This window comes from Scyliorhinus canicula, chromosome 13 (assembly GCF_902713615.1).
Source record: "Scyliorhinus canicula chromosome 13, sScyCan1.1, whole genome shotgun sequence".
Classification (NCBI taxonomy): domain Eukaryota; kingdom Metazoa; phylum Chordata; class Chondrichthyes; order Carcharhiniformes; family Scyliorhinidae; genus Scyliorhinus; species Scyliorhinus canicula.
Genome location: NC_052158.1, coordinates 59542274 through 59557963, shown reverse-complemented (window position 1 = coordinate 59557963; position 15690 = coordinate 59542274). Strand labels below are relative to the sequence as shown.

General features: G+C 49.2%; 1 protein-coding gene across 1 annotated transcript in view; it reads left to right on the top strand.

Moving 5' to 3' along the window:
* Positions 1 to 12700, top strand: part of farp2 (FERM, RhoGEF and pleckstrin domain protein 2) — a 228832-nt gene extending 216132 nt beyond the window's left edge. Inside the window, 2 exon segments of the mRNA XM_038816227.1 lie at positions 10507 to 10658; positions 12199 to 12700. Coding sequence (XP_038672155.1) covers positions 10507 to 10658; positions 12199 to 12280 — 234 coding nt within the window. The 3' untranslated portion in view covers positions 12281 to 12700.
* The last annotated feature ends 2990 nt before the right edge of the window (positions 12701 to 15690 follow it).

Here is a 15690-nt window from a genome sequence, read left to right as displayed (position 1 = left end):
TGGGTCGCCCCAACTAAAACGGGGACAATGTAGACTGTATGCTCATGTGTATATTGTGATGACTTGTACACATGAAGTGACATGTCAGTAGTGCAGGAGCTCCCCTCCATCTTTTTAGGGCCCCCAACGGTACTTTTTCGACGTTTCCCAGTGTGGGAAGGAGACAGCAACATTTCCCCAGCAGTGTATGGCTTGGACCAGGAGTGGGGCGATTAAAAAGTGGTAGTGAAGCCAAAGAAGGTGCGAGGGAAGAAGCACAAGATGGCGGCGGGAGGAGACCAGGCAGCGTGGATGCAGTGGGCGCAGGAGCAGCAGGAGGCTCTTCAGCGCTGCTTGAGGGAGATTAAAGCGGACCTCCTGGAGCCGATGAAGGCTTCAATTGATAAGCTGCTGGAGACCCGGACGGCCTAGGGGGTGGCGATCAGAGAGGTCCGGCAAAAGGTCTCCGAAAACGAGGACGAGATCTTGGGCCTAGCGGTGAAGGTGGAGGCGCATGAGGCGCTCCATAAAAAATGGCAGGAGAGGTTCGAGGAGATGGAGAACCAGTCGAGGCGGAAGAATCTGCGGATCCTGGGCCTCCCGGAAGGGCTGGAGGGATGGGACGTGGGGGCCTACGTGGTGACCATGTTGAATTCGCTGATGGGAGCAGGGTCCTTTCAGGGGCCCCTGGAGCTGGAGGGGGCCCACAGAGTATTGGCGAGGAGACCCAAGTCTAATGAGCCGCCGCGGGTGGTGCTGGTGCGGTTCCACCGGTTTGCTGACTGGGAGTGTGTGCTCAGGTGGGCCAAGAAGGAGCGGAGCAATAGGTGGGAGAACGCGGAGGTTTGCATGGACCAGGATTGGAGCGCGGAGTGGCGAAGAAGAGGGCCGGGTACAACCGGACGAAGGCGGTGCGACACAGGAGGGGAGTGAAGTTCGGCATGCTGCAGCCGGTGCGTCTGTGGGTCACCTACAAGGACCGACACTTCTACTTTGAGTCCCCGGAGGAGGCGTGGTCCTTTGTTCAGGCCGAAAAATTGGACTAAAACTGAGGGTTGGGTACAGGGGGGTCGCGTGAAGGGGTAGTCAGGGATAGTTGTGTTACATTTCGAGGGGGGGTTCTCTGTTTATTTTTGGTTCTTTGTTGCTTTGAGGGTGGGTTGGGCACTGTTTTTGCTTGGGTCTGACGGATGGGCTCGGGGAGGGGGGCAGACCCGCGGTGTGGGGGCTGATGGCGGGGAGGGGGGATGGGGTGCCGAGGGGGGGGGTGATGGGGTCCCGCGGGGGGGGGAGGGGGGGCCTGAGTTGGGGTGAGGGGACTGGGCCTGCAAAGGAAGCTGTGCCAGATGAGGCAGAGTAGGGTGGGTGGAAAGCGCGGGCTTTTTCCCGCGCTGAGAGCGGATGGGGGAGGAGGAGAGCCTGCTGGTGGGTAATGGGGGGGAGGGGAAGCCTCACACTGGGAGGGGTCGAAGGACTGGCGGGAGTGGCCAGGGTCAGCCTGAGTCGGCCGACTTACGGGAGTGCAATGGGGGGAGCAATGCAGCTAGGGGGGGGTCCTAGCTGGGGGGAGGGGGGGCTGGGTTGGGAGGGGGTACCGGGTTGCTGCTGTAATGGCCAGGAGGGAGCTGGAGCAGGTAGAGGGGGTCGGAACGGGGGTCTGCCGCCATGGGGAACGGGTTGTGCGGGGGGGGGGGCGTGGGCACGTGGCTGGCTGAGGAGGGGGTTATGGCTAGTCGGCGGGGGAGGGGGGCAGGTAGCCCCCTGATCTGGCTGATAACCTGGAATGTAAGGGACTGAATGGGCCGGTCAAATGGGCGCGTGTTTGCGCACCTGAAGGGGCTGTAGGCGGATGTGGTCATGCTTCAGGAGACGCACCTGAAGATGGTGGATCAGGTAAGATTGAGGAAGGGGTGGGTAGGTGTTTCATTCGGGGGTGGATGCAAAATATCGGGGGGTGGTGATCTTGGTGGGAAAGAGGGTGTCGTTCGGGGCGTCGAGCATTGTGGCAGACAATGGCAGTAGGTATGTGATGGTAAGTGGCAAGCTGCAGGGGGAGCGGGTGATGCTGGTCAATGTATACGCCCTGAACTGGGATGATGCGGGTTTCATGCGGCGCATGTTGAGCCGGATCCCAGACTTAGAGACGGGGGCCTGATAATGGGGGGGGGGGTGGGATTTTAACACGGTGCTGAATCGCTCTAAATCTAGGACGGGTAGGAGGCCGGCGGCGGCTAAGGTGTTGAGGGGGTTTATGGACCAGATGGGAGGGGTGGACCCATGGAGGTTTGCGAGGCAGGGGGCCAGGGAATTTTCATTCTCCCACGTTCATAAGGCATATTCCCGGATTGATTTCTTTGTTATAAGTAGGCCGCTGATTGCGAGAGTGGAAGATACTGAGTACACGGCGATAGCCATTTCCGATCATGCTCTGCATTGGGTGGACCTCGAGCTGGGGGAAGAGAGGGACCAGCGCCAGCTTTGGTGCTTAGAGGTGGGGTTGCTAGCGGACGAGGAGGTGAGCGAGCGGATCCGAGGATGTATTGAGAGGTACCTGGAGGCCAACGATAATGGGGAGGTTTGAGTGGGGATGGTCTGGGAGGCGCTGAAGGAGGTGGTTAGGGGAGAGTTGATCTCCATTCGGGCCCACAGGGAGAGGAGAGAGCAGAGAGAGAGGGAGAGGTTGGTGGGTGAGATGGTGAGGATGGGCAGGAGGTACGCGGAGGTTCCGGAGGAGGGACTGCTTAGGGAGCAGCGAAGACTCCAGGCCGAATTCGACCTGTTGACTACCAGGAAGGCGGAGGCGCAGTGGAGGAAGGCACAGGGGGCGGTATATGAATATGGGGAAAAGGCGAGACGGATGCTGGCGCACCAGCTTCGGAAGTGAGATTCGGCTAGGGAGATCGGTGGAGTTAAGGATAGGGGAGGGAATGTGGTGCGAAGTGGGGTAGGCATCAACGGGGTTTTCAGGGACTTCTGCTTCCTGGACCGAGGTTCCCGAGGGTGGAAGAGGGACAGGTGGAGGGACTGAGGGCGTCGGTTGGGCTGGAGGAGTTGGTCAAAGGGATAGGGAGCATGCAGCCGGGGAAGGCACCGGGGCCGGATGGGTTCCCGATCAAATTCTATAAGAAGTATGCGGATCTGCTGGGCCCTCGGTTGGTTAGGACCGTTAACGAGGCAAGGGAAGGAGGGGCTTTGCACCCGACGATATCTCGGGCGCTGATTTCCTTGATCCTGAAGCAGGACAAGGATCCCTGGCAGTGTGGGTCATACAGGCCGATCTCACTCTTAAATGTAGACGCCAAGTTGTTGGCGAAGATTTTAGCCACGAGGATAGAGGACTGTGTGCCGCAGGTTATTCACAAGGATCAGACGGGGTTCGTGAAAGGGAGGCAGTTGAATACTAATATACGGAGGCTCTTGAATGTCATAATTATGCCGGCGGTAGAAGGGGAGGTGGAGATAGTGGCGGCGATGGATGTGGAGAAGGCCTTCGATAGGGTAGAGTGGGGGTATTTGTGGGAGGTGCTGAAAAGATTCGGGTTTGGGGAGGGGTTCGTCAGGTGGGTGAGGCTGCTATATGAGGCCCTGGTGGCGAGTGTGGCCACGAATAGGAGGAGGTCGGAGTATTTTCGGCTACACCGAGGGACGAGGCAGGGGTGTCCCCTGTCCCCTGCTCTTTGCGCTGGTGATTGAACCCCTGGCCATGGCTTTGACGGGGTCGAGGAACTGGAGGGGGCTGGTGCGAGGTGGGGAGGAACACCGGGTGTTGCTCTAAGCGGATGCTTTGTTGTATGTGGCGGATCCGGTTTTGGGGGGGGGGGGGGGGGGAATGGCGGATGGCGGAGGTGATGAGGATTCTCAGGGACTTTGGGGATTTCTCAGGGTACAAGCTCAACATGGGGAAGAGCGAGCTGTTCGTTGTTCACCAGGGGACCAGGAGAGGGGGTTGGTGAGCTCCCACTAAAAAGGGCGGAGAGGAGCTTTAGGCACTTGGGGGTCCAGGTGGCTAGGAGCTGGGGAGCCTTGCATAGACTCAACTTTATGAGGCTGGTGGAGCAAATGGAGGAGGAGTTTAAGTGGTGCGATGCGTTGCCGCTGTCCTTGGCGGGTAGGGTGCAGTCAGTCAAGATGACGGTGCTCCCAAGATTTCTTTTCCTGTTCCAGTGCCTCCCCATCCTTATCCCGAAGGCCTTCTTCAGGCGGGTTAATAGGAGCATTACGGGGTGTGTGTGGGCGCAGGGGACTCCGAGGGTGAGGAGGGTGTTCCTGGAGCGAAGTAGGGATGGGGAGGGGGCTGGCGCTGCCCAACCTCTGTGGGTAGTACTGGGCCGCCAACGTGGCGATGGTGCGCAAGTGGGTGATGGAGGGGGAGGGGGCAGCATGGAAGAGGCTGGAGATGGCGTCCTGTGTGGGCACGAGCCTGGAGGCGCTGGTGACGGTGCCGCTGCCGCTTCCTCCAACGAGGTATACCACGAGCCCGGTGGTGGCGGCTACCCTCAAAATTTGGGGCAATGGAGACGACAGAGGGGGGATGTGGGGGCCTCGGTGGGGTCCCCGATATGGGGGAACCACCGGTTTGTCCCAGGGAGAATTGACGGCGGGTTCCTGAGTTGGCACAGGGCAGGTATTAGGAGGATGGGTACCTGTTTGTAGATAGGACGTTCGCGAGCCTGGGTGAGCTGGAGGAGAAGTTCGGGCTCCCCCCGGGGAACACCTTCAGGCATATGCAGGTAAGGGCGTTTGTCAGGCGGCAAGTGGCGGAGTTCCCACTGTTGCCGCCGTTCGGGGTCCAGGACAGGGTGCTCTCGGGGGTGTGGGTTGGAGAGGGGAGGATCTCGGCAACGTACCAGGTGATGCAGGAGGAGGAGGAGGCCTCGGTGGAGGAGCTGAAGGGTAAGTAGGAGGAGGAGCTGGGTGAGGAGATCGAGGAGGGGACGTGGGCGGATGCCCTAGGGAGGGTAAACTCCTCCTCTTCTTGCGCGAGGCTCAGCCTCATACAATTTAAGGTGCTGCATAGGGCACACATGACCGGGACAAGGATGAGCCGGTTTTTTGGGAGTGAGGACAGGTGTGTTAGATGCTCCGGGAGCCCAACAAATCACACCCATATGTTCTGGGCATGCCCAGCGTTGGAAGACTTTTGGAAGGGCGTAGAGAGGACAGTGTCGAGGGTGGTGGGATCCAGGGTCAGGCCGAGCTGGGGGCTCGCAATATTTGGGGTTGCAGAGAAGCCGGGAGTGCAGGAGGCGAAAGAGACCGGTATTCTGGCCTTTGCGTCCCTGATAGCCCGGCGGAGGATTCTTCTTCAGTGGAAGGATGCGAGGCAGCGTGGAGTCCTGGATCAACGATATGGCGAGGTTTATTAAATTGGAAAGGGTGAAATTTGCCCTGAGGGGATCAGTGCAGGGGTTCTTCAGGAGGTGGCAACCATTCCTAGATTTCCTGGCAGAACGGTAGAAAAAGACCAGCAGCAGGGGGAGAGGGGGGGTTGGTCCGTCTCTTCGTTTTGTTTTGAAGGGGCGTGTATATTTGTTCAATGTTGATGATGGGTGTTAATTTATTTACTTTTTGTATATATTGGGGGGGGGGGGGGGGGGGGGGGGTTTGTTTCTTCTCTTATTTTTGTATTTTGTTATTGATATTTTGTGAAAATTTGAATAAAAACTATTTAAAAAAACAATGTAGATGGAAAAAGAAAGTTACAACAGCAAATTGATAAATAAGTGAGTGAACAGGCACGGGGGGGGGGGGGGGGGGGGGGGACATTGGGGAGTGATGTCAATTGAAAATCTTCTGAACTGAGATTGGTAGACTTTTGCCAGATAAGGTTATAGAACGATACAGCGCAGTACAGGCCCTTCGGCCCTCGATGTTGCACCGACATGGAAAAAATCTAAAGGCCATCTAACCTACACTATGCCCTTATCATCCATATGCTTATCCAATAAATTTTTAAATGCCCTCAATGTTGGCATGTTCACTACTGTTGCAGGTAGGGCATTCCACGGCCTCACCACTCTTTGCGTAAAAAACCCACCTCTGACCTCTGTCCTATATCTATTACCCCTCAATTTAAGGCTATGTCCCCTCGTGCTAGCCACCTCCATCCGCGGGAGAAGGCTCTCGCTGTCCACCCTATCTAACCCTCTGATCATTTTGTATGCCTCTATTAAGTCACCTCTTAACCTTCTTCTCTCTAACGAAAACAACCTCAAGTCCATCAGCCTTTCCTCATAAGATTTTCCCTCCATACCAGGCAACATCCTGGTAAATCTCCTCTGCACCCGTTCCAAAGCTTCCACGTCCTTCCTATAATGAGGCGACCAGAACTGTACGCAATACTCCAAATGCGGCCGTACTAGAGTTTTGTACAACTGCAACATGACCTCATGGCTCCGGAACTCAATCCCTCTACCAATAAAGGCCAACACACCATAGGCCTTCTTCACAACCCTATCAACCTGGGTGGCAACTTTCAGGGATCTATGTACATGGACACCGAGATCCCTCTGCTCATCCACACTACCAAGAATTTTACCATTAGCCAAATATTCCGCATTTCTGTTATTCTTTCCAAAGTGAATCACCTCACACTTCTCCACATTAAACTCCATTTGCCACCTCTCAGCCCAGCTCTGCAGCTTATCTATGTCCCTCTGTAACCTGCAACATCCTTCCGCACTGTCTACAACTCCACCGACTTTAGTGTCGTCTGCAAATTTACTCACCCATCCTTCTGCGCCCTCCTCCAGGTCATTTATAAAAATGACAAACAGCAACGGCCCCAGAACAGATCCTTGTGGTACGCCACTCGTAACTGAACTCCATTCTGAACATTTCCCATCAACTACCACTCTCTGTCTTCTTTCAACTAGCCAATTTCTGATCCACATCTCTAAATCACCCTCAATCCCCAGCCTCCGTATTTTCTGCAATAGACGACCGTGGGGAACCTTATCAAACGCTTTACTGAAATCCATATACACCACATCAACTACTCTACCCTCGTCTACCTGTTCAGTCACCTTCTCAAAGAACTCGATAAGGTTTGTGAGGCACGACCTACCCTTCACAAAACCATGCTGACTGTCCCTAATCATATTATTCCTATCTAGATGATTATAAATCGTATCTTTTATAATCCTCTCCAATACTTTACCCACCACAGACGTTAGGCTCACCGGCCTATAGTTACCGGGGTTATCTCTACTCCCCTTCTTGAACAAAGGGACCACATTTGCTATCCTCCAGTCCTCTGGCACTATTCCTGTAGCCAATGATGACCTAAAAATCAAAGCCAAAGGCTCAGCAATCTCTTCCCTGGCTTCCCAGAGAATCCTAGGATAAATCCCATCCGGCCCCGGGGACTTATCTATTTTCACCTTGTCCAGAATTGCCAACACTTCTTCCCTACGCACCTCAATGCCATCTATTCTAATAGCCTGGGTCTCAGCATTCTCCTCCACAATATTATCTTTTTCTTGAGTGAATACTGACGAAAAGTATTCATTTAGTATCTCGCTTATCTCCTCAGCCTCCACACACAACTTCCCACCACTGTCCTTGACTGGCCCCACTCTTACCCTAGTCATTCTTTTATTCCTGACATACCTATAAAAAGCTTTTGGGTTTTCCTTGATCCTACCTGCCAAAGACTTCTCATGTCCCCTCCTTGCTCGTCTCAGCTCTCTCTTTAGATCCTTCCTCGCTTCCTTGTAAATATCAAGCGCCCCAACTGAAACTTCACGCCTCATCTTCACATAGGCCTCCTTCTTCCTCTTAACAAGAGATTCCACTTCTTTGGTAAACCACGGTTCCCTCGCTTGACCCCTTCCTCCCTGCCTGACTGGTACGTACTTATCAAGAACATGCAGTAGCTGTTCCTTGAACAAGCTCCACATATCCAGTGTGCCCAACCCTTGCAGCCTACTTCTCCAACCAACACATCCTAAGTCATGTCTAATGGCATCATAATTGCCCTTCCCCCAGCTATAACTCTTGCCCTGCGGGGTATACTTATCCCTTTCCATCACTAACGTAAAGGTCACCGAATTGTGGTCACTGTTTCCAAAGTGCTCACCTACCTCCAGATCTAACACCTGGCCTGGTTCATTACCCAAAACCAAATCCAATGTGGCCTCGCCTCTTGTTGGCCTGTCAACATATTGTGTCAGGAAACCCTCCTGCACACATTGTACAAAGAATGACCCATCTAATGTACTCGAACTATATCTTTTCCAGTCAATATTTGGAAAGTTAAAGTCTCCCATAACAACTACCCTGTTACTTTCGCTCTTTTCCAGAATCATCTTCGCCATCCTTTCCTCTACATCCCTAGAACTATTAGGTGGCCTATAGAAAACTCCCAACAGGGTGACCTCTCCTTTCCTGTTTCTAACCTCAGCCCATACTACCTCAGAAGAAGAGTCCCCATCTAGCATCCTTTCCGCCACCGTAATACTGTCCTTGACTAGCAGCGCCACACCTCCCCCTCTTTTGCCCCCTTCTCTGAACTTACTAAAACACCTAAACCCCGGAACCTGCAACAACCATTCCTGTCCCTGCTCTATCCATGTCTCTGAAATGGCCACAACATCGAAGTCCCAGGTACCAACCCATGCTGCCAGTTCCCCTACCTTATTTCGTATACTCCTGGCATTGAAGTAGACACACTTCAAACCACCTACCTGAACACTGGCACCCTCCTGCGAAGTCAAATCTGTGCTCCTGACCTCTATACTCTCAATCTCCCGTACCCTAAAACTACAATCCAGGTTCCCATGCCCCTGCTGAATTAGTTTAAACCCCCCCAAAGAGCACTAACAAATCTCCCCCCCAGGATATTGGTGCCCCTCAGGTTCAGATGTAGACCATCCTGTCTATAGAGGTCCCACCTTCCCCAGAAAGAGCCCCAGTTATCCAGAAATCTGAATCCCTCCCGCCTGCACCATCCCTGTAGCCACGTGTTTAATTGCTCTCTCTCCCTATTCCTCATCTCACTATCACGTGGCACGGGCAACAACCCAGAGATAACAACTCTGTTTGTTCTCGCTCTGAGCTTCCATCCTAGCTCCCTAAAGGCCTGCCTGACATCCTTGTCCCCTTTCCTACCTATGTCGTTAGTGCCAATGTGGACTACGACTTGGGGCTGCTCCCCCTCCCCCTTAAGGACCCGGAAAACACGATCCGAGACATCACGTACCCTTGCACCTGGGAGGCAACATACCAAACGTGAGTCTCTCTCGCTCCCACAAAATCTCCTATCTGTGCCCCTGACTATTGAGTCCCCAATTACTAATGTTCTACTCCTTTCCCCCCTTCCCTTCTGAGCAACAGGGACAGACTCCGTGCCAGAGGCCCGTACCCCATGGCTTACCCCTGGTAAGTCGTCCCCCCCACAAGTATCCAAAACGGTATACTTGTTACTCAGGGGAACGACCGCAGGGGGTCCCTGCACTGACTGCTTCTTCCCAGTCCCTCTTACAGTTACCCATCTATCTCCAGTCTTTGGTGTAACTATTTCCCTGAAGCTCCTATCTATGACCCCCTCTGCCTCCCGAATGATCCGAAGTTCATCCAGCTCAAGCTCCAGGTCCCTAACACGGTTTTTGAGGAGCTGGAGCTGGGTGCACTTCCCACAGATGAAATCAGCAGGGACACTGACGGCGTCCCTCACCTCAAACATTCTGCAGGAGGAGCATTGTACTGCCTTCCCTGACATCACCTCTAGATTTAAAAAATAACAAGAAAAAGAAAAAGAAAGGAAGAGCTTACCTGATATTACCTCAAACCCTGCTCCCGCTCAAAGGTAAGCAAATTTAAAGGAACTCACTCACCTTCACGACAGGCCCCTGCTCCCGCTTCCCAACCACCGTGGGGTGGGGGGGTTGGTTAGAGGAGGAGGTAGGGTGGGAAACACTCACGAAGTGTTTCGGGTTTAACTGTCACTTGCCAACAGCCTCTCCACAAACCACCTTCAACTTAGGCTGACCGCACTGCACGTATGCAAATTTCCCCAGAACAGCTGATCAGCAGCTCTGCTCTGCTGCCCTCTGCTGGATGATTGCCTTCACTCAAACTCCTCGGGTCCCCTTCGCAGATTCACCTTCAACTTAGGCTGACCGCACTGCACGTATGCAAATTTCCCCAGAACAGCTGATCAGCAGCTCTGCTCTGCTGCCCTCTGCTGGATGAGTTAGTTGGAGTTTAAGAGACTGATCAACCTCCATCTAATTGAATGGAGAAACAAGCAGAAAGGATTGAATAGCTCACTCCTGGTCTATGTTCCACCATATACTTTCAGAATTGAATGAATCTGAACATTCACTAATAGTCATTTAAAGGTGCAAGCACGTAACGCAATGACTTTGAACTACCACAGTTGATAAAAGGGTTAAAAGATAAATAGTCAATTGTGTTGTTGCTTTTGAAAGGCATAAAGCAGAGTGTGAGCCATAAAGCCTTAGTATTGCTTGTTGGTTATTTGGGCAAATAATGTATAAAGATGTTATTTGTTGGTGTTTACAGGATGACTATCCCTTGGCCAGTCTTCCATTGTTAGGCTACATTGCGAGCATGCCCACAGACACTGACCACATTCACAAAGATTACGTCTTCAAACTTCAGTTCAAATCTCACGTCTACTTCTTCAGAGCAGAGAGCGAGTACACTTTTGAAAGGTGAGATTCAGATTTCATGTCTCTGTGTCTTGTGTACGACTGAACTTGCACTTAGTAATGCAGTTGTTAGTAGCAGTTATAATTGATTTGTAATGTTATGACCAAACACATCATTTTATATCAGATGCCAGTCCATTCTATCCATATTTAGACTCTGCATCTGATGTCAGTCTGTTCCATGAGGAAACAGTGGCATAGTGATAATGTCCAGAAGCCCAGACTAACGTTCTGGAGGCATGGGCTCAAAGCCTACCACAGAATTTAACTTCAGTTAATAATCTGGAAAGGTTAGTGTTAGTAATGGTGATCATGAAACTATCATTGATAGTTGAAAAAACCTGCCTGACTCACTAATGTCCTTACCCGGTCTGATCTACTTGTGACTCCAGATCCACAGTGATTCTTAACTGCCTTCTGAAATGGCCTATCAAGCCACTCAATTCAAGGACAATTAGCAATGGGCAACCAATGTTGGCCTTGCCAGCAATGCCCACATCCCATGAAAGAATAAAGAAAGAGAAAATATTCCAAGGTTAACTATGAATCAATGTGTTCATTTTATATTGGCGACTTATTGTAGGAAAATACATGCTCACTTCTATCGGTGACATTGTGGCACCCATGTCTATTTTTACTGATGGTTTGATTCACTACCCTACCCTACAGACTTGTAATGATGTTGAATATTCCGCACATTACAATTCTTAATTACAATAATTGGACCTGATGCGAGTTATCCTGTACTGGATAAAAGTCCAGTAAGAAGTCTTACAACACCAGGTTAAAGTCCAACAGGTTTGTTTCAAACACATTCACCTGAAGAAGGAGCCGTGCTCCGAAAGCTCGTGTTTGAAACAAACCTGTTGGACTTTAACCTGGTGTTGTAAGACTTCTTACTGTGCTCACCCCAGTCCAACGCCGGCATCTCCACATCATGGATAAAAGTCAACATGCTCTGCAAATCTTCTGAGACAGTGAATCTTCGAAGGAACAGAGATGGCTTTAGAAATGAGATAGAGCAGTGTGCAAGTTCTCAGCCTGTAGAGGTATACACCACAGAGTCAGTGCAGATAACACTGCTGCTAATTTTCAAAACGATCTTGGTGAGATGATTTCAGAGTTATCCACCGACGAGGCTAAGAAAAATCCGTTCCAAACTTTCAGATCCTGTAAAGTGAAGTATAAAATCAGTTAATATGCATAATCCGGACTGAGTTTAATGGGTTGTGAGGGTAGGATAGCCATGGGGGATGGAGGGGCAGGGAAATAGATGTAGATATCACCACAGTCCCAGAGGATCACCACACCTCAGGCGAGGGGCAACTGGTACAGGAATTGAACCCGTGCTGTTGGCGTCACTCTGCATCACGAACCAGCCGTCCAGCCAACTGAGCCAATGGTGTGTAGGATCATGTGGCCCCCATATAGAGTGCTTCAGCTATCCTCACAGTCCAGTCATCAACTCAAAACTTACACGTCTCGCAGTGCTGTTTCTGTATTACCTTCTCATTACTGAACTCTTAATTAACTCTTTCTCCAGGTGGATGGAAGTTATTAAAAGTGCAGCCAGTTCACCGGGGCGGTTAATCCACCTCAGCCAGAAGGATACTTGGTTGGGCTGAAATGTTTGGAATGCCATCATCCAGAATCTGGATATTCCTGCAGGAGACAGCACCAGAAAACCTTTGATGGAGGACATTAAGGAAAACGGGAATGGGTTAAAGATCCATAGAAAAACATATCTACTCGGATCAGAATACAACAGGATTACAGTGAACTAACTCATCTTAGTCACTCAGCGACAGGAACAAACCTTGTTACCTTTCAAAGGAAAACTCCATTTGCGGTAGTGCATCAGTGGAAGAGTCACTTCCCAATGTGAGGTTGGGTCCAGACTGATGGTTTAATGTCTGCTTTTCAAATGAAACCAATTTCATTCCTGCTATTTAACAGTTTAACATTTTGTTGAGGGAGATCTGATACAGCATTTATCATCTGCCAAAGGAATTGCTTTCTATATAATAAATAGCTTTAGAATTTTATTACTCTGGTACACAGTGATTTTAGAATCTGATTACTCTGGTATACACTAAATTTAGAATCTAATTACTTTGATACACACTGAGTTTATAATCTGTTTACCCTTGTAAATGGTGACTTTAGAATCTGATTACACAATTATTCACCGAGTTTACAATCAGATTACTCTGGAACATAGTGACTTTAGAATCTGATTACTCTGATACATGGTTACTTTAGAATCTCATTACTCTGATACACACTGACTTTAGAATCTGATTACTCTGATTCACACTGACTTTAGAATCTGATTACTCTGGTACACACTGACTTCGGAATCTGATTACTCAGATACACACTGACTAAAACCTGATTACTCTGGTACACTTTAGAATCTGATTACTCTGGTGCACACTGACTTTAGAATCTGATTACTCTGATACACACGGACTAGAATCCGATTACTTTGATACACATTGAGTTTACAATCTGATTGCTCTGATACATGGTGACTTTAGAATCTGATTACTGTGATACACACTGACTTTAGAATGTAATTATTCTGATTCACACTGACTTTAGACTCTGATTACTTTGATACATACTGAGCTCCTAATCTGTTTACTCTGGTACACGATGACTTTATAATCTCTTTACTCTGGTACACAGTGATTTGATTTGATTTTCATTTGATTTATTGTCACATGTACCGAAGTACAGTGAAAAGTAATTTTCTGCAGCCGAGGGAACGTACACAGTAGACAAAAAGAATAATCAACAGAGAACATTGACAAATGGTACATCAACAAACAGTGATGGTTACAGTGCGAAACAAGGGGCCAAACAAAGCAAATACATGAGCAAGAGCAGCATGGGGTGTCGTGAATAGTGTTCTTACAGGGAACAGATCAATCCGAGGGGAAGTCGTTGAGGAGTTTTTGTAGCTGTGGGGAAGAAGCTGTTCCTATGTCTGGATGTGCGGGTCTTCAGACTTCTATACCTTCTGCCTGATGGAAGGGTCTGGAAGAAAGCAATGTCTGAGTGGGAGGGGTCTCTGATAATGCTGTCTGCCTTCCTGAGGCAGCGGGAGGTGTAGACAGAATCAATGTGGGGGTGGCAAGCTTATGTGATACGTTGGGCTGAGTTCACCACACTCTGCAGCTTCTCGCAATCTTGGACCGAGCAGTTGTCATACCAGGCTGTGATGCAGCCTGATGGGATGCTCTGTTTCGCATATCTGTAGAAGTTTGTGAGAGTCGATGCAGACATGCCAAATTTCTCTAGCTTCCGTAGGAAGTAGAGACGTTGGGCTTTCTTGACTGTTGCATCAACGTGAGTGGACCAGGACAGACTGTTGGTGATGGTGACCCCCAGGAACTTAAAGCTATCGACCATGTCCACTTAAGGAGCCATTGATGCAGACGGGAATGTGCGTTGTGTTACGCTTCCTTAAGTCGACGATCAGTTCCTTGGTCTTTCTGACTTTTCGAAAGAGGTTGCTTTCGGTACACCATGCAACCAAGCGATTTATCTTCCTCCTGTAGTCTGATTTGTCGTTGTTTGAGATATGGCCCACCACAGTCATCATCCGCAAACATATAGATTGAGTTAGAGTTGAATCTAGCCACACAGTCATGTGTGTATAGGGAGTACAGTAGAGAATCTGATTACTCTGATGCACAGTTTCTTTGAAGCCTGATTATTCTGGTACATTTTAGAATCTGATTACTCTGGTGCACACTGACTTTGTAATCTGATTACTCCAATACACACTGACTAAAACCTGATTACTCTGGTACACGCTGACTTTAGATTCTGATTACTCTGATACACACTGACTTTAGAATCCAATTACTTTGATACATTATGAGTTTACAATCTGGTTACTCTGATACATGGTGACATTACAATCTGATTACTCTGGTACGCACACTTTAGAATTTGATTACTCTGGTATACAGTGACTTCGGAATCTGATTACTCTGATACACACTGACATTACACACTGACATTAGAATCTGATTACTCTGGTACATGCTGACTTTAGAATCTGATTGCTTTAATACACACAGTTGGGACTCTTATTTTACCTTCTGATAAGAATTGGTAGTCTGGTTGGAGGGAGGTGTCAAAAAACTACTTTATTATTGTTAATTACTCACTTGAATAAGAACTGAATAAAAACGTAGAAACAAAATGTCGAACATTGCATAAAAAAAGTCAAGCACATGGCCAAAAGCACAAGAGGAAATCACTTTAACACAAACAAGCAGAATTCGGGAACGAAGACCTCTACCACAAGGTCCTATTTTTAAGGGAATTCATATCTCTGGTTTAACCTCTAATTTACTTTCATTTGGTTGTAATTCTCAGCTGAGATCTACTGGTTTGTTCAAATGAATGCTCGTTACTTGGAGGATGATTTGTTGGTCAAATATTGGACATTACTTAAAATTGACTGGTGCCTATCAAAACTAGCTTAATGTCTACGTGTGCAGTCTTAGTAAAAGTACTGTATATGTTTTCCCACTCCTGCCATGTTGCACAGCTTGGTGGAGACCTTGCTAGAACTGAGTAGTTGATTAGACAGAGAGCAATACGTTCTCAGTGCTGGATACACTGGGATACAATGGCTAATTCATTATTTGAGACACTGACTGGATTCCGACAGTCAAGACACTTTTAATATTTTTGCCTGTTAGCTCTATGCATTCAACTGGCTCCTATATGAATAAAACTTGATTCTATAAGTCCCCCCTTTGATTCTTATAAACTTAACAGAATAAATCTCAATTAAAGTAAAGTGAAAAGGACAATAAAATATAATAAAAAGAAGCTGAAAGGAACACATTCACAGTTGCCTTTGATGGTTCCTTTATTTAGGAACAGCCTTCAACACTGGAAATGGCAAGCTTCGAAAGAGTCAGAAGCACTTTGGACTAATAGTAAGAACCGCATATACCCTGTGGAGGTATTTGTTTAAGCGAATACAGAGGCACCATTTTAGGGCTTC